The sequence below is a fragment of the Gopherus flavomarginatus genome, chromosome 1 (genome assembly GCF_025201925.1).
Source record: "Gopherus flavomarginatus isolate rGopFla2 chromosome 1, rGopFla2.mat.asm, whole genome shotgun sequence".
NCBI classification, from domain to species: Eukaryota; Metazoa; Chordata; order Testudines; family Testudinidae; genus Gopherus; species Gopherus flavomarginatus.
Window position 1 is genome coordinate 269,868,756 of NC_066617.1, and position 22,812 is coordinate 269,891,567.

The following is a 22,812-nucleotide window of genomic DNA, read 5'->3' on the forward strand; positions in this document are numbered from 1 at the left end:
AATACTAGTGACCTTCTAAGAATATTTAACACTAACAGATATAGTTATTCTTTATTAAGCTGATTTATCAGGGAAAGCCCAATCTGCCTGCCGTTTATCTTCCAGGCCAGTTCAGCTCTCCGAAAGTTCATAATGGCCCTCACCACACCGCCTTTGGCACTGTTTGGGGAAAGCAACTGAGGCTTTCTTCATGCCCAAGAATTGTATCCAAGCTTTCTGCTCATGGCTCTCCCAAAATCTGATTTCAGTTGCCTTCTCCTAGGAGCCTTTCGTAACTGCCTCAGCTCATATATCACAGATTTAGTCTGGGGAGTCATAAATGAGGGAATATTTGTTAAAGGTGTAGTGAGATACTGTGGAAAGCAGTAGCAGGCCGCATGGAAGTTGTCAGGAAGAGCACAGGTGCAGGAGAGTGCTCTGACCTCTAGGTTACACACATGTTGGCACAGGCTGGTGGTGCTCTTAAAGCAGAGTTCTAGTCTGAAAAGTGACTGTAAAATGCCAGTGTATGCATTGGTGTTTGACTGACTTTCAGAACAAACGTAGTTTTTTGTAAGGAAAAAGATGTGGGTTCCGCTCCACCCCCACCAAATATCCCTGCAAACTCAGCCTCCTTAGACTCAAGCTGGGTTCCTTCTTTCCATACACCTTCGCCAGTAATAAAGATGACCCAGTTAGGCCCTTGGTGATACTTGTGGACCCATTGCCTTAGTGAGTTTTCACACTGATCAGAGTCTGAACAATTCTGCTGATATGCTAGCTGCACAAGTGAGTGTGTACCCTGGGGGTCAGGCACACTTGTGCAGCCGGCGCTTTAGTGTCCACTGCAGTGTTCTCACTTCTTTTTCTAAGAGAGAGAGCTAGCGTACAGTTGGTGCTGCAGCTGAACTGCAAATCACACCACTGGCTGCAGTATAGACATCCCCTTAACTGTGGTGGTTCTGCAGGGCATGCAGGGGTGAAAATCCATAAAAACATCTTTTTGTCTCCAAGGTAAGTGCATATGACTGAATATTTAGAAAGAACAGACCTGTTAAGCAATAAGATGTCTTTTTTACATTTTTGGGAGTCAGACCTGAAAAGGTCCAGAGAGGGAGCGGAAAAGCAGGAGAAGTTTTCAACCTGGAAAACTTTCAGGAGAGAAGAATGTTTTTTGCAGTTTGTTATATTCTAGCACGCTTGTTTAGTTTGGTTTACTTGTGACTTTTATCTGGATTGTCGGACAGACAGACTCTGATTTAACTGGAGTCTTTTGTATTACATTTAAGAAAAATGCATCAAGATACAGGGTATAATTATGTCTTGTGTTCCAGGTCTAAATTTCTCTCACTCCTTTTCATGGTATTTGATGTCACTAGAACTCCTCCAGAAAATATTATATTTGCATGGCTACTAATCCATTTTCTCATTCTCTCCCTCTATTTTAAAACACATTTATCTGGGACTGAAAATCTACTCTGGCTTTTGGGAAAAGCAAGAGCTGACAACTGTTAGGATATAGTAGATCCTGTAAGACAGTTGTAAATTATTTACTTTAAGTTGTTTGAATTTTAATACGCTGTACTTAGGGGAATTAATAAAGAGATCTGTAATGTTCATCCTGCCTTGCTTTGTCCTCAGCCCTGTAATCAATCCTGTCGTGGATGTTTTGCTCTGTGGATTTGCGATAATTGTGTGATGTGGGATGATATTAACTTGAGATTCACTGCATGTGAATAATATTTGGCCAAGATATTAATCAAATGATCATACCCTTCATTCCTATATTGTGCACATGCTAAAAGTGACTTTGTTCTGCTTTTGCTCTTTATTCAGAGTTTCTGGTTAATATTCTTTTCCACCCACCACTTGCTGTCTTTAATGTGGTATAACATTCAAAGTAAAGTAGAGTGATGTGCATTTGCGTGGTTCTACTGCTCATATTTTGTTTAGACTGGAAATATTCATCTCTTCTACATGAAGATTACCGTTATAGTATTGAAGCAGACTTTGTCTCTGTTAGCTGTTTTGCAGTTGGCAGATGACTGTTCTTTTGCCATTAAACACTTGGGGCCTGATTTTTAAGAGAGGTGTGTGTGCAGATCATGTGTCTGCACATCAGGTGTCTCCTATGTGCATGGCTAATTTTGAAAATCTCAACCCTGTTTTATTTCTCCATTTCCTGTCTAAAATAAATGTGTAGCTTTTCTACGTAGTATGAAATGAGTGGCGCATTTCTCCTCTGACATGGTTGTAGGTGAATGATCGATAGGGCTCCATATCTGTCACGGATTCCATGACTTTCCGCAACTTCTGTGACATCTGCAGCGGCCAGTGTGGCTGACCTTAGGGCTGGCCCCAGTGACCACCCAAGCAACAGCTGAGGTGGTGGGAGTAGCTGCAGCTCCGCGGCTCCCAGCAGTGGCCCCAGGGGTGGCCAGAGCAGCAGTGGTTGGGTGGCTCTGGGGGCAGTTGGAGAAGCTGCTGCTCGGTGGCCCCTGGCAGCTGGTGCCGCTGTCCCTGTCTCTCCCCTTGCCCCAAGCAGCAGGCCCCATCCAGCCCCCCAGAGCAGCGCGCATCCCTCCCCAACTAAGATTTAATCAGGGGTATTTATAGTAAAAGCCCTGGATAGGGCATGGGTGTGAATTTTTGTTTATTGCCCATGACCTGAACATGACTTACTAAAAATACCCAGGACTAAATCGTAGCCTTAGTGATAGATGAAGTGATTCCCTTGTAGAGCAGTTTACATTTATATACCTAGATTAGGGATTCTTGGGATACATGGGTCCTTTAGGACCTCAAAAGGCCATGGCACTCCCTGTCCTAGTTTCATCACTAAGGGTATGTCTATACTCTGAGCTAGAGGTGCAAGTCCCACTTGAAGATATACTCGCCCCAGCGCTCACCATGCTAGCGTGCTTACAAGAGAGGGTAGCTGTGGCAGCAGAGCAGGTTAGCTGCACTGAGCATGCATGCAGGGTCCTGGATGGGTTGATGATGGGGGTGGCTAGCCCCTCCCACAGCTCACGCTGCTGTGGCTACATTCTATTTTTAATAATAAGGTATACCTCCAATTAATTATTTATCTCCTAGAACTGGAAGGACCCTCGAAAGGTCATCGATTCCAGCCCCCTGCTTTCACTAGCAGGACCAAGTATTGATTTTTGCCCCAGATCCCTAAGTGGCCCCCTCAAGGATTGAACTTGCAACTCTGGGTTTAGCAAGCCAATGCTCAAACCACTGAGCTATCCACCCCCCTTTAGTGCATGTGAGTGTGTCTGCTTGAGCTGGAAATCACCCCCTGCCCCCAGCTCGAAGTGTAGATGTCCTAAGAGAATATGTAGCTGAACTGAACAGCAGTGCTAGATGGAGCCAAAGAACTGGAGATGAATGAAGAGGTCTTGGTCTTAGGAAATATGTGAAGTTAAATTCCAATTACAGATACTAACCTGGTCTCTTTGGACCAATGAGTAATGGACAGGTCTTTTCTTGAGGAAGGAAAGAAGGAAACTACACATGGTAACCAGAGGGCTGTGGGTTGTTTTGTGTAGCTGGGTTATGCACTCTAGATTAGTGGCTCCCCACGTTTTATATTGGTGACCCTTTTCACACAGCAAGCCTCTGAGTGTGACTCCCTTTATAAATTAAAACACTTCTTTTTATATTTAACACTATTATAAATGCTGGAGGTGAAGTGGGGCTTGGTGGGGGAGGCTAACAGCTGGTGATCCCCTGAGGTGTCGTGACCCCCGGTTTGAGAACCCCTGCTCTTCCTTGTTTGGTTGACTAGCCCAAAACCTGAGAGTGGCTTATTGGTTCAAGACATTGCTTAACCTTTTTTCTCTTGTTGAACCATAATAATAAATGTGAGGTCTCTCCAAAAGAGAAGTTAACTTTGCTTTCTTAAGTGCTGCGGTATGTCCCCTCAAAAACATGGCTGCTGTCACCTTAAAATCCAAGCTGTCCATCAGTTGAGTAGAAAAGCCTAGGCTCAATTAATTCCACAGTGTGGCGCATCCGGTGTATGCAGAATTACTTAGAAATGTTCACCCACCACAACAATCAATGGATGACCATCCCATAGTGGTTTTTCTCCAGCTCAGGTGGGTTGGTCATTCAGTCACCTGGACTCTCGCCTTTATTCTTGTTCTAAGAAGCAGCAGTATTAAGATCTCTTTATGTATAAGTACAAAACACTGCATTGATTTCCAGCTTTTTTAACAGGAATTTAATGCACACTTTGTTTCTTTGCTTATTTACAATTGTACCTGTCTGTTAGTGTGGCACTATGCCCACTTACAATATGGTGTACTGCTTTCAACTAGGTACAAGTGCCAACCAAAGATTGGTTTCCTTTTCTGACAGAAGATCTTAGTGGGAAGCAATGCAATGTTAAGGGAATGTGCTTCATTAAATTGATTACCTTGGTTGGTATGTGTGTATCTTATAATAATTAGCGCTTATACTTTACAATGTTTTACATTTTCAGAAAGCTGTTCAACAGTTAATTGACAGCATTGCTAAGTGCCTTTCTTCTGGATCATTTTTCCAGCCTAGCTCACTACTGACAGTTCTGCAGAAGAATAAAAATTATTGATCCAAGGAAAAACACAAGAAAATATATATTTAAATCTTACAGTACAGTACTGTCCTTTTGAAAGAGCAAAAGGAAATAAAGGGACAGGAATTGCATTTATAAAGGAGAGGAACGTGATTTTTATTTCTCTTTTCATGCTGAGTACTTTCAACATCTAGGAGTGCTTGTACTTAACCAGGTTGTACCTGGAATGCTGAGATGATTCTGGTTTCTGAGAATCAAGGTGTGCCCAAGAAGTAGTCTCTGCTTCTTGTGTATATAAGAGAGCAAAAAAAAACCAACAACAAATGTAAAATAGGTGTGACCTTAGCATCTATCTGGGACTGGCAATTCAAGCTGGAAACTTGAGCTGGTTTTCCCTTGGCCTCTGGTATTACAACGCGATAGGAGCACACATCCATGCTCAGGGGAAACATGAGCTTTATCTTACTTCATGTGGAAATTTTGCCCCTCATATGTATGTGATGAGGATAGAAGGATGGAGAAAAATAATCTTGTTCCATTGTGGCTATCAATTTGAAAACTTTCTTTGTAGTAGTAGATACTCAAACATGAAATTACTCATCTTGAGGCTTTTAATTTTGCATTTGTTTTATATTCATCATATTACAATAGCACTCGGAGAGCCCAGGATTTGGGCCATTTTATGTGAGATGTTTTCTTTACATGTAGAAAGAGCCTCTGTCCCAAAGATCTTAATTTAAAGCGGAAACCTGGACAAAGGGTGGGAGAAAGGAAGTATTATACCCCCATTTTACATACAGGAAATCAAGGCACACAGAGATCAAGGGTCACAACAGGAGTCTGTGGCAGAGCTGGGAGCTTTGAACTCAATATCCTGAGTCCTAGTCAAATACCTTAATCATAAGATCATCCTTCCTCTCAAGTAAGCAGAGTTGTTCAGTTTCCTAAGTCTGTATTTCCATGCTGGACTGGAATAACCCTTCAGTGGGGTACATACTGAGCCAAATGCATCCCTGGGTTCACTCATCCAAAATCTTCAGCATAGTTACCCCAAAGATGAATTTGGCTTGTTTTTATGTTTGTTTGTATACTATCTGTATTTCAAATGAAATCCTTTCTGTTTGGCTGAGACTATCCGGGTGGTGTCAGGGATCAGGGTCTGCAGCAGAAGCAGTCTACTGGCAACCCAGCAAGTACAGCAGGCTACTTGATTGACGACACCATATGATTGGTCAGGAAGGGTGGCTGACTTTTAAGCCCAGCAGCAGCTCTCTGCCTGCTCAGTGCATATCATGCCTGCTGCTGCACTTGCTCCTGTTCCAGTTCCTGCTTCCAGTCCCTGCTCTTGCTATGCTGCGCTCCAGCCCTGGTTCCCATTTGGCTCCTACCTCTCCAGAACTGATCCTCTGCTCTTTCTTATGACTCTGGTTGACCCTCAGTCTCTGGCATTCGGCTCCTTTCCACCTCTGACTTATGACTGATTACACTTTGGCATTTGGCTACTGATTCTTGACTCGTTCCTGGACTTTGCCCACCCTGGACCCAGCTGTAATCAGTAGACTGAATTTTCCCTTTAACTATAAGGCCATACTGCCCATGGCCCAGTCTCTAACAGTTGTAGCAGCCTCCCAAAATAACAAGGCTAGGGGTCCATCTCGCTGACATAGATCTCACCCAGGCTAGTCCTTCATTAGCAGAGTTGGTAGGAGCTCTATGAAACTTGCAGGCGCAGGGGGCATCAGCAGGTGCCCCAATTCCAGCACTCTGGAAACTGAAGATCCTGCTGCCAGAAAAATTTGACTATGATCGCAGCCAATTCTGAGCCTTCCTGAACCAGTGCTGACTCCTGTTCTTATGTCCTCTTTGTTCCCTACCGACCAGGCTTGGGTTGAGCTTATTAGTTTATTTACTGGGGAAGTCTTGGCTTAGGCATCTGCCATTTTGGAACAGTCCTGCCCTCCTGGGCCAGTTGGAGGGGTTTATTCAAGCAGTGTTTGTGATCTTTGCTGACCTTCACTGCTCTTGAACTGCCAAGGCTAAACTTCAAGTGCTGCGGTAGGGGTGTTGACTTGTGGCCAAATACATAGCCAAATTCCACCATCTGTCCATGGATGCTGAATGGAACGAGGCAGCACAGCGCCACCATTTCTGGCTAGGATTGAACGAAGCTGCTGAAGATGAACTGGTGTGGTTCAAAGCGCCATCTAGTCTAGACATCCTGAATAATTTGTGCATTCAAATTGACAGCCAGCTGACCAAGCTGTGCTATGAGCGTGGTTAAGCCCTCTGAACTCTGCCTACACGCTGGACTCTTGACTCTTCAACTGTGCAGTTCGCTCCAGAACTCAGGTGGTTTGCCCAGGTCTGCCCATGTCTACCTTTTCTAGAGAAGCACAGACGCAAGTGTCAGCTGTTCTTATATTGCAGATACTTCACAGTGTTATGTCCAGCAAAGATCATGCTGGTCATTGGGTCAGGAAGATGCCAGGCCCCAGCCTCGATAAAGTAACCTGTGGTGGACCACTCTCATCCCTCCTTTGGAAATTCTTGGCTCCCACGTGCCATTGTTGGGACAACAGCAATCATGATTCAGCGTCTGACATTCCTCCGACTGCCACCGCAGATCCAGTTTTCTATGAGTCCCAAGATCTACCTGGAGGCTCTAGTTGATTCGGGGGTCTTGGACAATTTTATGGCCTGGGACTTCAAGGCCCAAGTGATTCCTACTCTGTGCAAGAACTTTCTGGATCTTGTGGAAACCATTGATGCTTTGCTCCTGTCCTTGGGCACAGTAATTCTCCAAACCATTCTCCTAACAGTTGTTTCTCTCCACGGGCATTGGGGAAACACTCTAGTGTGAATTAATTTGGGCCCCTGCTCTGTGGTCATCTTGGTCTGACCTGGCTATCTGCACATGACCCCAACATCCACTGGCAGAAAGAGATGATATGTTTCTACTTGCAGTATTTCCTGCAGCCCTGTTTCCCAGAAGCCAGTAAGAGGACTAGTACTCTCCGCAGCTTGTGCCATGAGCTGGGGAATCCTTACTCTGCATAAGCAAGCTCACAGCAGTGAAACATGCCAGGCCTGCCACAGACCAGTCTGCTGCTGTCATGACACTGCTAAAATATTATGACCTCACTGATATATTCAGCAAAGGAAACGTGGGTGCCCTGCCCACACACTGGAGATATGACTGTCTGTCAATCTCCAGCCCGGAGCTGAGACTCGCTTCCATTGTGTATGGAACCTGCAGAAGGAGTTCATCCATCCATTCACGTTCCAGGCCGGGGCTCCATTCTAGTTTGTTAAGAAGGAGGATGGGTCCTTGCAGCCCTGCATTGATTACTGGACACTCACAAGGTGACTGTTGGGAACTGCTATCCACTCCCTCCCATTCATGAGCTCCTTGGCCATCTGTGCTCTGTTTCTCTTTTTATGAAGCTAGATCTGTTTTGGGTCCTAGAATCTGGTATGTCTGTGAGAGGGAGATGAATGGAAGACTGCATTCTGCACTCGGTATGGCCGCCTCTAGTACCTTGTCATGCCAGTTGCCCTGTGCATCCCCCAGCGACCTTCCAGCATTTTATTCATGACATCTTTTGGGACATGGCGGATCAGCTCGTCATTTACTGATATCATCCTTTTTTTTTTTTTTTTTTTTTTTTTTTTTTTTTCCCCCCTCTAGGATCAGGTATGTCATGACCAGCACATGCAAAGTGTCTTGAAAAAGCTTTGCCTGAATCATCTGTATGCCAAGCTGGAAAAATGCCAGTTTGACCAGAACACAGTAGAGTTTCTGGACTATGTCATCTCCCATAATGAACTGGCTATGGATCCATGTAAGGTGGCAGCCATCACAGACTGGACAGTACTAAAAGAAGTCTGCAGAATACAACGCTTTCTGGGCTTTGTCAATTTCTGTAGGAGATTTATCAAGGGGTTCTCTGTTGTGGGTGCTCCAGCACAACTTCCATGTTAGGGAGCATTGTTTATTTCCGGAACCACAGACTGCATTTGATCGCCTAAAGCAGAGATTCGTCTCAGCCTCCATCTTGATCACCTAAACCCAGCCAGACCATTTGCAGTGGAGGTAGATGCTTTAAGCTTTGTGCTGGGACCAATTCTCACTGATGGCTAGCTTCATCCTTGTGCCTTCCATTCATGCAGATTTATGACATTTTAGACAGTTATTGAAAATTAAAGTGGCTTTTGAGGACTGGTGTCATCTCCTGGAAGGTGGTAAATTCTCAGTCCATGTTCTTACTGATAAGAACTTGGAATTCCTTAAGACAGGTCGGCCCTTGAACCAACAGCAGGCCTAATGGTGTCTCTTCTCTACTCTTGATTTCATGGTCACCACCTGCACCAGAACAAGGAATGGGAAGGTGCAAAGGTTATCTAGAAAGGACAAATGTTTCGAGCCTGGCATGGAAACCCCATTCATGATCCTCAGACCTTAAAATTTTATTGTGGAGTGTGGTGCCAGCAATCTGATTCCCTCCATCGGGTCCCTGTTGCCCAATGAATCATTTGCGATTCAAATCCAGTGGGCCCTAGAACATACCAGCCATCAGACTGACTTGGCGTTCACGTGCCACAATGGAATCCTCTACCACAAGGAACACATCTATGTGGCTGAGGGACCACGCAGGCTCCATGTCCTATGATTCTGCCATGACACTCCTCTGGCAGGCCACTTTGGCCAATTTAAGACCCAGGACCTGGTGTCTAGAAGCTTATGGTGGCTAGCCTGGCATGCTTCTGTAGCAACTTATGTGAGGTCCTGTGATCTCTGTGCCTGGACAAAGATCCTTGTGTCAGACCACTGTGTCTCCTGCAGCCCTTGCCCACCCCATCTCATCCCTGGACTTTCTTGTGGAACTGCTGCCCTTCTAAGGACACACTACAATTCTAGTGGTAGGGGATCTTATGAAGATGCTGCATTTTGTACCACATTTAGGGCTTCCACAATGCCTGAGAGACAAGCCTTCCTTTTTGAAGAAAATATCTTTTGCCTTTCTGGGTTACCAACAACCATAATTTCTGATTGTGGATCCCCGTTTTTCTTTTTTTGGCAGGAATTCCTGCGCCTTCCAAGAATTGACAGCTGTTCCGTGAGTGCTTACTACCCAAAAACCAACGGTCAGCCGGAACAGATCATTCAGTTTCTGGAGTAGCACCTACACTGCTTTCTTAATTACCATTGTTTATCTTTCACAGGAATCACCTACAACAGTGCCGTGCACATCTCCACCCAACAGTCCCCCTTGGTTTGCTAAGCACAGATTCCACTTTTGCCTCTCCCCAAGATCCTCACCAAGTCCCCAGTGCCTGTCATTTCTGACCTTACTGTTTGCATCCATCAGGTGCACCAAAAGCTTAGACGCTGGCTAGAGGAAGCTAAGGCAGCCTACCAACTATATGCCAGTCTGCACTGTCAGCCAGACCCTAGCTGCTCAGTAGGGCATAAGGTCTGGCTGTCTGCTCAGAACCTTAGATCTACTCACCTGTCTATGAAGCTGGACCACCAGTACTTGAGAGCCCTTTCAGATTATGGAACAGATTAATCCAGTAACCTTCAGGCTACAGCTATCGGAATCCTTTCAAGGACTGTCCCGTATCTCCCTGTTAAAACCACATACTGAAAATCCCTTTCACAGCCCGACCCCACCGATAACCAGTGAAGAGTAGGAACAATACACAGTATGGCAAATTTTGGATGGTCACGGACTATGGTGAAGGCTTCAGTAATTAATTGACTGGGAGGGATATGGCTCAGATTAATGCTTGTGGGAATCTGGGGAACATATCCATGACCCTGACCTGCATGCTTTTCACTGCGCCTGATTGAAGAAAACAGGTCCCAAGGCCCACAGAGGGGAAGTGGAGGGGGGCTATTGTCAGGAAACAGGTCCTGCAGCAGACTCAGGCTCCTGGGACCGCAATAAGCAAAGCTGGCCTGCAGCAGGCTACCTGATTGATTGCATCATCTGATTGGTCAGGAAAGGCAGCTGGCTGGCTTTTGAACCCAGCAACATTAGCTCTCTGGCTGCTCAGTGCATATCAAGCCTGCATCCGTGCTTGCCCTCGTTCCATCCTTGCTCCTGCTTTGTTCCAGCCACGGTTCCTCTTCTGCTCCTGCCTCTCTGGTACTGATCCTTGGCTCTGCCCCTGGTTTGACTCTGGTTGACCTGCCAATTCTGGCATTAGACTCCTGTCTCAGTTACTGACCCTTGGCTTGTTCCTGGACTCTGCCCACCCTGGACCCAGCTCTAACTGGTAGGCTGAACTCTTGCTTTAACCACTAGGCAAGACTGCCCACAGCCCAGTCTTTAACAGGTGGAAATAAAAACAAATTGCCCCTTTTCAAAAAGCATATCCAGTAACCTCCGGGTATCCTGATCACCATTCTCTCCTACATCCCCCTCCTTTCCCAAACTGGAAGGGGGAAGAAAATGCTGCAATGTTCAAGGGTATGGATGTGTGAGCTCTTGCTAATAGCATAAGATTTCTCTTGCTATACCAGAGGTGGGCAAACTATGGCCCGCAGGCCACATCCAGCCTGCGGGACCATCCTGCTGGCCCCTGAGGTCCTGTCCTGGGAGGCTCTCCCCTGGCCCTTCTCCTGCTGTTCCCCCTCCCTCACAGCCTCAGCTCACTATTCTGCCAGCACAATGCTCTGGGCGGCAGAGCTGCGAGCTCTTACCTGGCAGCGCAGCTGCAGAGCCGCGGCCTGACCTGGTGCTCTGTGCTGTGTGGTGGCATGGCTGCCGGTCCTGGCGCTCTGGGTGGCGTGGCTGTAGCGCCGCGGCAGGGAAGTTCGGGGTGGTGATCGACAGCAGGGGGTGTAGATGGGGTCAGGGTGGTCAGAGGGCGGGGAACAGGTGTTGAATGGGGGCAGGGCCACCAGGGGGCAGCCAGGAATGAGAGGAGCAGTTGGATGGGGCGGCAGGGGGCAGGCAGGGATGGGGGGGTCCGAGGGCAGGCAGGAATGAGAGGAGCAGTTGGATACGGTGGTCGGGACAAGGAGGGGTGGATGAGGCAAGGGTCCTGGGGGAGCCATCAAGGAACAGGGGGGGTTGGATGGGGCAGGGGTCCCGGGGTGGCTGTTGGGGGTGAGAAGCAGGAGGGCTCAGATTGGAGGCCAGGCCATGCTTTGCCTGGCTGTTTGGGGAGGCACAGCCTCCCCTAACTGGCCCTCCATACAATTTCGGAAACCCAATGGGAACCTTAGGCCAAAAAGTTTGCCCGTCCTGTCCTACACAGTCTGTGCACTACCAGGGTTTGTGTTAATAAAGATCTTTGGGTATCTCATGCATGAAAGGTGCCATATGTGCTAAATATTATACTACTTATTTATTATTTTAAGATAATTACTATCCTATTCTAGCATACTTGTTCTGATATTAATTTCACCAAAACTGTCTGTGTTTAAAAATCCCAAATATCCCCAAAACACCCCCTTTTCCCCAAAAAGCCTGATCCAATTGTCGGACAAAAATATTCTGAAGACATGATATGGCGATGGAACATTAAATCATAAACATTGATTTGTTCTAGGTAGTCTCAGAAATCTATGTCTCTGGATTGTTATGAGCAATCACGTGATTGGTTATGCCATACAAAATCAGGTCTACTTCTCTGAAGTCCAAACGTACTGAATACATAAGTGTCTTGAAACTGTTGGGCATGTTGTGATGTAGATGTTGGAAATGCCTGTTATGTTGCCCTGAAAGAATCAGCTGTCAAGCAATATGCTGCCTCTGAGGGCTCCTGTCCACAGTAGTATCTGCTGGTAACCCTCAGTCTTCCCACTGACCCTGAAGTTCTCCTGTTACTATAATCTGTGCTTCCTGGCCTTAATTGCTGCACTACTGGTCCTCCACTTAAACACTGGAGTTGCTGAGTTCTATGACATTCAGGCCTGGTCTACGCAAGGGGGGGCTCAATCTAAGTTACGCAGCTTCAGCTATGTGAATGACGCAGCTGAAGTCAACGTACTTAGAGCTACTTTCGTGTCTTCACTGCAGTTAGTCGACAGCTGACACTCCCCCATCCACTCTGCCTGTGCCTCTCTCCCTAGTGGAGTACTGGAGGTGATGGGAGAGTGCTCAGTGGTTGATTTATCATGTCTAGCCTAGACACGATAATTGATCGCCCGCTGGATCGATCACTGCCTGTTGATGCAGCGGATAATGTAGACAAGTCCTCAGTTACAATGCTAGTTACTCCTGGGGAATTCTGTGCCATTGCACGCACATAGAATTCATGTTCCCTGCAGATTTCTTTGCTTCCATGCAGAAAAATGACTTTCTGATGGGGAAGCAAAGGGAGGCTTCAAGAGCGGTCACGGTAATGCGCTCCTCCCCAGCAGCATAGGCACGTTGTTTCGGGTGCCTTGAAGCAGCTGGTGAAGAGGTAAATCACTGCCAGGGCTTGAGAAGGTGGGGAGTGGGGCTGGGGACACCCCAGCTGGCTGCTCCTACCTTGTACTGGGCTTAGCATGACAGGACTTCCTCTTCCCCTACAAGGAGCAGCTGGGCCCAACTCAGACCCACCCCCAGAAACCTCCCCTGGCTGCAGGAAACTCCAAACCCCACCCCGCTTCCTGCCCCCATCACTCCTCAGCCATGGGGAGAGGAGTCACTGTACAGGAAGCTGTTCCCCTGTTCATCCAACCCCTGTGCATCCAGCCTCCTTCATACCCAACCCGCTGTCAAGCCTCGTCCCCTGCACCCAGACCATCCCTGCACTCGAACCACCACCCTGATGACTCCCATCCCCTACCAGGCGAGCCCCCGGCAACCAAACCCCTCCCATGCTGAGCCCCAACTGTAGGTCCTGGAACTGGAGATGCTGCCTCACCCCCTGGCTTGGAGTAGTTTGCATCATATAGAGGGTTTACAGTTTGGTTCGATGGCTCTCAGCACCTCCACTATACAAATTGTTCCAGCACTCCTTGCCCCAACCACGTTCACCTTCAGAGTCCCATTGCCTCAGCACTTGGAAACACCACCCCCCCCCGCCACCCAACAAACCCCTGTGCATCCTGATCCGCATCTGGACCCCTGACTGAGCCACCCACACTCAGATTCCCCCAACAGAACCCTCTTGCTCCGCACCTGGATCACCCCACACTAAGCCCCTCCACAATTAGATCCTACTGGACTGAGCCTGCCTGCCCTGCAGCCTCACCGGGGTGTCTGTGTCCCGGGAGGGAGGGGCTGCAATATGATCTCCCACCTCCGTGCAGCCAGTGGTCTTTGCTCCTCACTGCCATGCTGGAGCCTCCACATTTATTCATTGACAAAATTTGCAGAATTTTAAAATATTGTGTGCAGAATTTTTATTTTTTGGTGTGGAATTCCCTCATGAGTAGTTAATGGAGTATCCTGACGTATTACTTAAACAAATCAGCCTTGCAGATGCTTTTAACCCAGTGCACCTTTCAGATTAAGCAGCAGTTAAAATATGACTCACATGGATGATACCTCACATATAATAATTAGGAGGAATTTTATTCTCTGACACCCTGGGAGAGTGGCCAATAATAACAGACCTATAGCCGGGAACGATAAACTTTTGTGTCTACTGAGTGAGGATTAGTCTTTGAAGAGAATATATTGTGGAAACCTATGTGGAGCCTCTGCCACACTAGAATTGGAGAGACTAGAATGTCTGCCAAACAGGAAGATATCTAATGTGTCTATGGTGCATTAAATAGCTACTGCCAAGGGATTAATGCAAGTATATTGCTACTGCTACCTTCTAGTCTTAAAAGGTGAATCTCTCGCTTGGCATGAGAGAGAAAATTTAAAGAGAAAATGAATAGTGTTGTTTTATAAAGTAAAATTTCTAATGTTAATTTAGGTTAATGTACCATTTTATGTCATATTTTACATTGACAGATAAGGAAGGGAACCATTTTTCTATACTCTGGGTACTGGCGAGTGTTCTTCTTGGTGCAATAGCCTTGCTGTGCAAAGAACAAGGAATTACAGTACTGGTAAGGTCTCTTCATAACCCACTGAATTCTGTCCTGAGCAGCCATAAGCTACTACTGCACACATGCTGCTGCAAATCATCTCCACATCTGTGAACAATTTAGACAGTGCTTCTGCGCTAGTTAGTCTGTTAAGAAAATTGGCTTATGAATGTTAAACATTGACCTAGCCAGGCTCTGTGCCTAGTGCTTCTAATGTGATTCCTTTTATGCTTGTTTGTGTCTCTGAGAGTAGCTTGCATGTACCTATAGAAGTCTCTGCTTGCCTGCTTTGTAGATATTATAATACCAGTTTTAGTTTGGGCCACATTGGATGCTTGTGTTCTTGCATGTCTGACTGTCCTCTTGGGCCCACGATGCCAGCAAATCTACAAAGGGATTGTTCGTAGATTAAATGAACAAGACTGATAAATGGCTGATAAAGAAGTTTTCGTGTGCCCCACATCCCTTTTTTTTTTTAAAGAACTCTTGACACTGCCTAGTTAGAAGTAGCTGTTCTGCTTATCGCTTTTATTAATTCTCTTCCTTATTTTAAGCACGTATCTAAATAGGAGCCTTCTTTTTTTGAGTTGATGTGCTTCTGTATCTTTGTACTCACCTGAGGTCGTCCTGTTCGTGATGACCCTATTGGTTCAACAGTAGCCTACTGAGATGCCAAAACTGGGGTGTATTTCTACAGCTGGAGAATGGCTTCAGCTAGAACTGGTAGGGATGGAGTAGTATAACAGTAGTAGTAGGACAGAGGAATATTTAAAGAATGAAGAACCTTGTTCATATTATTCTTGGTATAAAGAAGAGAAAACAAATGACAGAAAACATATCCTGGAGCATAAGCAGAATTGTTTTTAACTAGACTGTCTTTCAAGGGCATTTGTGGGAGACACAGAAGTGGCTCTCTAACTTAAGGTGTGCTGTGATTGTTTCTCATAGTAGCATGACAATAATGTTTGAGTAGCAGCCTCAGCTTTTATTTTCTGGCTGTCTTTGTTGGATGTTGCATTGTTAGGATGATTATATTCATCCTCAAGCTTGGGGATAACGGTTTCACAGTAAGAGAAGCACAGGCCAAAGGGAGCAAGAACAAGGGTAAAGAAGAGCCGTAGAAGCCACACACAAAAATAAATAGTGCCTCATGCTGAAATGCCCCTTTCCAACTGGATCCCTGCCTCCCTCTCTTCCTCAATAAGCCAAGCACGTATACTGCCTGCTGGCCTCCTTGCATGGAGTCACTCTGAGGTTCATGCCAGTTTCCCTCTGATTCCTGTGGCTGACAGAGACTGATTTGGTCTTTGCCTCTTAATGAATAGAAACCCTTACCCTCACCTAGCAGTGTGCTTCTGCTAGTTCCTTGTAGCCCGTAAGACACTAGATCATCTCCAAAGATAATATTAGGATGCTACCTACATATCCCTCGTGCATAAGTGTTAAAAATTACTGAACACTTTTGGTGGGTTTGGGATGTATTTGACATAGAATATGCCATGAAAATAGCATGTCAGAATAAAATGGTTACTGGAGCAGATGGATATATGGGACCTGATTCTGATCTTGTTTTCACCAGTGTAACTCCATTAACTTCAGTTGAATTACTCCTGATTTTAAGGTTTTGTCTGGCAAAGTGCTGAGAAACAAAGGCTGAATGCCCTCAGATCCTATAGAGGTCTATAGAATTTTGCCAGAGGTTTTCAGCACCTTGCAGGATCGGGCACTTACATGGGTGTAATTCCAGTGAGAATCCTGCCTGGATCCTCTATAACTCTGTCTAAGCCATTGCTCTGGTAACCTGTGTGACCATTTAAAAAGAAAAAGGTGATTTGAACCCATCCAGCCAAAATATGCTTGATGCTTCACTGGTGCACAGTGAGAGGTAAGGGATGGGTGGCTTTTAAAAATCCACTTTATTGCACTAGTCCCTATTACTGCAACCCCTGAGCTGCGAAAAGGGTTGGGAGGGCAGAGAGGAGGTGAGAACATTACCCCATGCCGCCCCCATTACACATGCATAGACCAGGAGGCTGCCTGGCCATGCAGAGGGGTGCATGCGGCATCCTGTCAAGTGCTGAGGCATGGTCTCCTGCAGTGTTCTTTCTTTTTCTTGGAGTACTGACTCTATTCATTTGTAACAAGTTCAGAATCAGAATTAAGATGCACGATTCACTATAGAAGTAGGATTTTTGAAATACCTTTTTAATAAATGAATTCTGCTTTCTCTCTTGGTTATTTAGGGCTTGAATGCTGTATTTGATGCTCTGGTGATTAACAAACTAAATATTTTGGAACTTATTCAAAAGGTACTACATAAGGACAAGTCATTGGAGGTGAGTGTGCTCAGTGTCAGTTCATTCTAGCTGTGCAGGCAACAACAAAGATGCCATTTTCAGCTTTGTATGTGCTGGGAGTGCAGTCAAAAACTAGATATAATTTCAGAGTCAGCGAAACAAGGCAATGATCTGGAACGTCTTTTCAGCAACATGAGTGATCATGGTAGAGCACTGCTGTACCCAGCAAGACTTAAACGCCTGCATTTCATAGCTCTTTTCACAGCAATATATAAAGAGCTGATGTCCAAATATCTAAGAAAGCTGGCTCGAATGTATGGAATCAGTCCAAGACCAGTCAAATGGATGTTGACAACATCCGACTGGCAAAGCGAAGAGTGAATTATTTATCCAGGTTTACAAAACAGATTTTAAGGCCAAAAAAGCAAGAGTTACATCATGCACAGAAGTACTTGTTATGTAAGAGAATAATTTTCTCTCTTGGCAATCCAGCTCAACTACTTTCTTTCCCCTGAACACAAATTGCCAAGAAAGAAAGAGACCTCCTAGTATCTAGACCAGGGGTCGGCAACCTTTCAGAAGTGGTGTGCCAAGTCTTGTTTATTCATCCTAATTTAAGGTTTTGCATGCCAGTCATACATTTTAATGTTTTTAGACGGTCTCTTTCTATAAGTCTATAATATATAACTAAACTATTGTATGTAAAGTAAATAAGGTTTTAAAATTGTTTAAGAAGCTTCATTTAAAATTAAATTAAAATGCAGAGCCCCCCGGACTGGTGGCCAGCACCCGGGCAGTGTGAGTGCCACTGAAAATCAGCTCGCGTGCCGCACGTTGCCTACCCGGATCTAGACACAGAAACTGTGAATGAGAACCCAGTTAATCCACGGGCAGTCACTGGAGGATAAACGGGTGTCTACAGTGAACCCTAATTCACCCATTATCAGCTCAGATGGAATCTGGCATGTCACGTGCAGTGGCAAGCAAATCCCAGAAATAACAAGCATTGGGTAAACTTTTGACTCCAACTGGATAGTCCCTCAAGAGAGAGGAGGGTTACTAATGACAAACGAATTATCTGTCCCTCCTGTGGAGGGTTCAACAAGGCAGAAAAATCTTCATTGGACTTTGCATGGTGTAAAACTGCAGAGAACCGTTGCTCCTCTGGTGCTTAGTTTAAGCCCTGGGGAGCTTCCATAAACTCTGCAAGGATGAAATGTGAATGAAAGGCCCTTTGGAGCTTAAGGAGGGATCTCAGTAAACGGGAGTGGACTCTGTAGAATTGAATTAGCCATTTTGGGCAAAGATATCTAGCTCAAGAGAAAGGGGTAGTTCTAGCAGCAAAAAGGAATGCCAGAGCACTCAACAGTGTAAGCTGATAATATCAGTCAGTTTAAGAGAAGTGAGGAGTCTTGGGATTAGTAGGGGGCTAAAGCAGAACCACTTCAGAGTTTTACTGAGGAAAATGCTTCAAAGATAAGCCTTTTATAAGTGAAGCTCTTTAAAATGTGAAGAGTTTAAAGCAGTGGTCACCAACCTTTTTGTGGCCAGTAGCCCATTCATGTTTTCAGAAGCGTGTGGCGGGCGCCAACAATTTTTCAAGGCTTATTTTGTATTTGTACATTAAATAATTCGAAAAACATCATATTTAATGTAACATATTAATCCAGAGAGAAGAGAGGAGCCGGAGAGAAGCTGTGAGGACAGAGAACACTGGCACCCGCAACCTGCAGCCCCGGAGTTCTCTGCCCCTGGCAGGCACGGGGCCGTGGCTTCTCTCCGACTTAAGCCGCGGCCCTGCGCCTGCCAGGAACCGAGAACACCAGCGCCTGCAGCCCCAGACTTCTCTGCCCCCAGCTGGCACGGGGCCGCGGATTGTCTCTCCTGCTGGGCACTAGACAGGCCCTGCGCCTGCTGGGAACAGAGAACACTGTGCTCACAGCCTGAGTTCTCTGTCCCCATCAGGCGCGGGGCTGCGGCTTCTCTCCCCTGCTGGGCACTAGGCAGGTGCACATAAATTCCCCGGTGGGCGCCATGGTGCCCGTGGGCACCACGTTGGGGACCACTGGTTTAAAGTATTGTTTCGGTTTACAATTTTAAATCATTAGGGCTATGTGTGGAAAATTTCAAATGCCAGTTTTTTCATGAAAATATGATGGAAAATATTAATAGCTCATTAATTTTAACTTCTCTCACCTCCAAAAATTGTTCTGATCTGTGCATGGAAATGTTGTATACAGACAGTTTCAAGTTTCTTATAATTTCTTCCCCCATCACCTGGGAGCCTAAAGAAACATTAAACTTTTTTTTACCACAATTTCAGTTCCAGACCCTCTTTTCACATTTAAGCCTCAACCCTTGGACAAAAGAGCAGTGACATTTCTTCTAGTTTTTGTTTATTTTAATTTTTTCTCTCCACCATGATGATTTTCATGAAAGATAAACTTCCCTAACCATGTAGTGGAGAGTGACCTGAAAATGAGGTCATAATGGAGCACCAGAGGCAGTCTTAAGGATGGAATTCTTGCCTCGTTTCTCCATAATAAATCCTGTATAAACTGCAATAATACATTTTACAGTAAAATATAGGTTCCTAAGTCACTTGGGCTTAGTCACACTTTTAATAATTTTACCACAGTTTCCTCCTTTTCCCTAATTTTTAACTGTGCAACTTTCATGTATCAATTCATATAATTTTTACACTGAATAGATTTAAATGGAGAAAAACACTTGTTTTTGAATAATATATAAAAATATCTGTTTAAAACAGAATGCTAGTTAAATATTTCAATTGTATTTAATGGAGATGTTTTTAAAATTAAATGCTCGCGGTACATTATCATTAATTCTCAAGTATTGATCTTTCCAACATGCTGCATGCATACTTACACGTATGTTCCTCAAATCCCCTGACAGAAACTGACTTGAGAAATAACTTAAACTTCCAGAGATTTAGAGACGTTTCTTAAAGAAAAATTGTTTCCTTTGTAATTCATTATCAATAAGATTTTGTTTACAATAAGTTTTTCTTTTCAAATTTAATCAATGAAGACCACAAAATAAAGCCAGAGAGAAGGGAATCCTCAGCCTTTATTATTTTTGTTTCTTGATTATTTGTTTCTCAAAGCTCCTGCAACGGTGGCTCTCAAACTTTTTTTTACTGGTGACCCCTTTCACATAGCAAGCCTCTGAGTGTGACCCCCCCCTTTATAAATTAAAAACACTTTTTTATATATTTAACACCATTATAAATGCTGGAGGCAAAACAGGATTTGGGGTGGAGATTGACAGCTCGCGATTCCCCCCATGTAATAACCTCGTGACCCCCTGAGGGGTCCCGACTCCTGGTTTGAGAACCCCTTACCCTACAATATTCATATCAGATGCAGTACAATCAGAAGGCACAGTCCTTCTGAAGAACTTCTTTCTTATTCTTTATTTATAATAAATATTTTTGCCATAAAAGCAAGTAGATACCCATGCAATAGAGAGTTTGGTTTAATGGCTGTAAAACACTTATTCCCTTCAATACTTAGAATGCACAAATACCATCTTCTTTCCAGCTATTTCTGTTTTAGGTGGGTGGGAACAAGATCTGAAGGTGTTAATAATTTGTCCTGTTGTTGTTTTCTCCTGCAGAATGTTGGGTTGTTTAAAAAGGGACTCCTCTTCAGGATAACTCTTCTGTTGTCTGGAGGGGCCACTATGCTCTGCATGCGCTGGAGAATTATGGGCACAGGACCACCTGCTTTTACTGAAGTAGACAACCCAGCTTCATTTGCAGACAGCTTGTTTGTGAGAGTAAGTCACAAACCTGTCATACTTCCGCAAGTTCAAAAAAACTGGGTCTTTAAAGGGAAAGTTCAATTTTACTTCAGCACTTCAAAAAAAAAAACAACCCCTCAATAAAATGAGTGTTTCTTGTATTTGTGGACTGTATGATGAATAACCTTTTTAGTAAATCTTGTGTGGTTTTATTTAATGTACTGTGTGTTTTCTTCCCCTCTTTTCTATGTTCTTGGGAGAAAGGATAGAATCCTTTTGCTGTCCTTTTCCTTAACAAATATTGAAAGTTGGTGGTGCACTTTTCCTTCACCTTTGAATAAAATAACACCATGTTCTGGCTGGGTACGTGGCTTTGTAATTTTTTTTTGTATGTGCTTTGCCTACAGTGGGTATTTCTACACTGCAATAAAAGACCTGTGGTTGGCCCAGGTCAACTGACTCCAGCTCATGGGGCTCGGATTTCAGGGCTATAAAATTGATGTGAAGCTGTTGGGGTTTGGGTTGGTCCCCAGGCTCTGGGACCCTCTCCACCTGTAGGGTCTCAGAGCCCAAGCTCCAGCCTGAGCTCAAACATCTACACTACAGTTTTATAGCCCTGCAGATGGAGCCCAAGTCAGAAGACACAGACTAGCTGTGGGTCTTTATTGCAGCATAGACATACCCAATAATAAAGCTGGGCTTTTTTCACATTGCCTCATCTTTTGGGAGATTGTCCCATGCAGATCCAAATACACAGAGGACTGTCTACAATTGGATCTCCCATCCTGAATAGGGGAACCATCCTGTGCATGGAAAACGGTTTTGATAAAAATAATTGTATTTTTTAAAAATGCAAAATGAATGGACCTATACATACTTAGAATCATGCAGCATTTAAGTTCGAACACTTATTATTTTACAAGATACATTTTGGGGGTGGAGGGAAGGGAAACAAAGAGTGTTGAAGTTGGATTTTGGGGGTTTTTTTGGAAGTAGTATCAAATAAATGTTTGTTTTCCTTTGACTGACAGGCTATAAACTATAATTACTACTATTCATTGAATGCATGGTTGCTGCTGTGTCCCTGGTGGCTGTGTTTTGATTGGTCAATGGGCTGCATACCCCTTATTAAATCAGTCAGTGACTGGAGAATAATTGCACTAGCAGCACTTTGGTTCTGCCTAATTGCCCTGATATGCCAAGCTCTGTGCTCACAAGACAGCCATAAGAGAAGGTAAGAGACAGTGCTGAATTTTAAATTCCACACTAGGTTAAGTACAGTATTATTTTGTTAAATCCAGTACTGATCATTTTAACAATTCAGTGGAACCAATATCTAGCAAACGTATTTCAAATAAATATTTATAGCTATTATTGCAGTTTCATCCCAATTTGGGCATTGACTACTGGGAGGCAAACTTGTAGAAAGAGGTATGGATGGCTGCTTTATTTTCCTCCTGAAATGGCATTTTGAGATCCTTAGCACTGTAGGTGGTAAAAAGTAATTTGTGGTCAGAGCAGAGTGTAATTGATGTATGTTATGCCCCTCTTTTTACAATTCTTTTTTTCCTTCTTTTGTAATAACAAAAAAGGGGCCTTTTTTGAAAAGATGTAGTGATTCTGGCCTTTGATTGAAAATAAAATGCTATCCCAGAATGATTACTCTTTTATCAATGAAGGGTTGTTGAGAAAATAATTGGGGGGGAAAAGAAAAGAAAACCAAAAGCTTCTGTAAATAAAAGCTTTTAATACAATAAAAGAATTTAACATCTCTCATGATATGTTTAGGTTGCACCTTTTGGATGTCCTTAACTGATAAATTTGCCAGCTCTTTAAAATTATATAAACAATTTAATCCCAGTGCCATCCATTGTTCAAATTTTGATCATCTTCTGCAGTGCCAGTTTTTCCCTCTAAAATGTAAATCTATTATATATTTCCCTTTTCTCCATGCTTTTACCAGTTTACACAGCCTAAGTCATTAGTAAGTCAATACTCCCTCATTAATACAGAGACGGAAGCAGTGAGACACACACACCAGAGTATAGTTTAATGCGGAAGCTGCAATTTTAATAAACTACTGTATATACGTGATCATAAACCGGTTTATTTATAAGCCCCCCCCCCCCAAGATGGATAAGTAAAAATAAAAAATTTTTATGACCCGTTCATAAGCCAACCCCATAATTCAGGGGTCAGCAAACTTTGGCTCCCAGGCC

At 44.5% G+C, this 22,812-nt stretch overlaps 1 protein-coding gene across 3 annotated transcripts in view; it reads left to right on the top strand.

Moving 5' to 3' along the window:
* The window catches only part of TMTC4 (transmembrane O-mannosyltransferase targeting cadherins 4), a 74,687-nt gene that overhangs the window by 18,397 nt on the left and 33,478 nt on the right, over positions 1–22,812 (top strand). For all 3 annotated transcript variants that reach the window (XR_007773748.1, XM_050948389.1, XM_050948390.1), the window contains exons 6-9: positions 14,455–14,552; positions 16,775–16,867; positions 20,468–20,629; positions 21,625–21,827. Coding sequence is in view for 2 of the 3 variants with exons in the window: in XM_050948389.1 (XP_050804346.1) it covers positions 14,455–14,552; positions 16,775–16,867; positions 20,468–20,629; positions 21,625–21,827 (556 nt within the window). In the remaining variant the exon portion in view is untranslated. The remainder of the gene's footprint in view (positions 1–14,454; positions 14,553–16,774; positions 16,868–20,467; positions 20,630–21,624; positions 21,828–22,812) is intronic.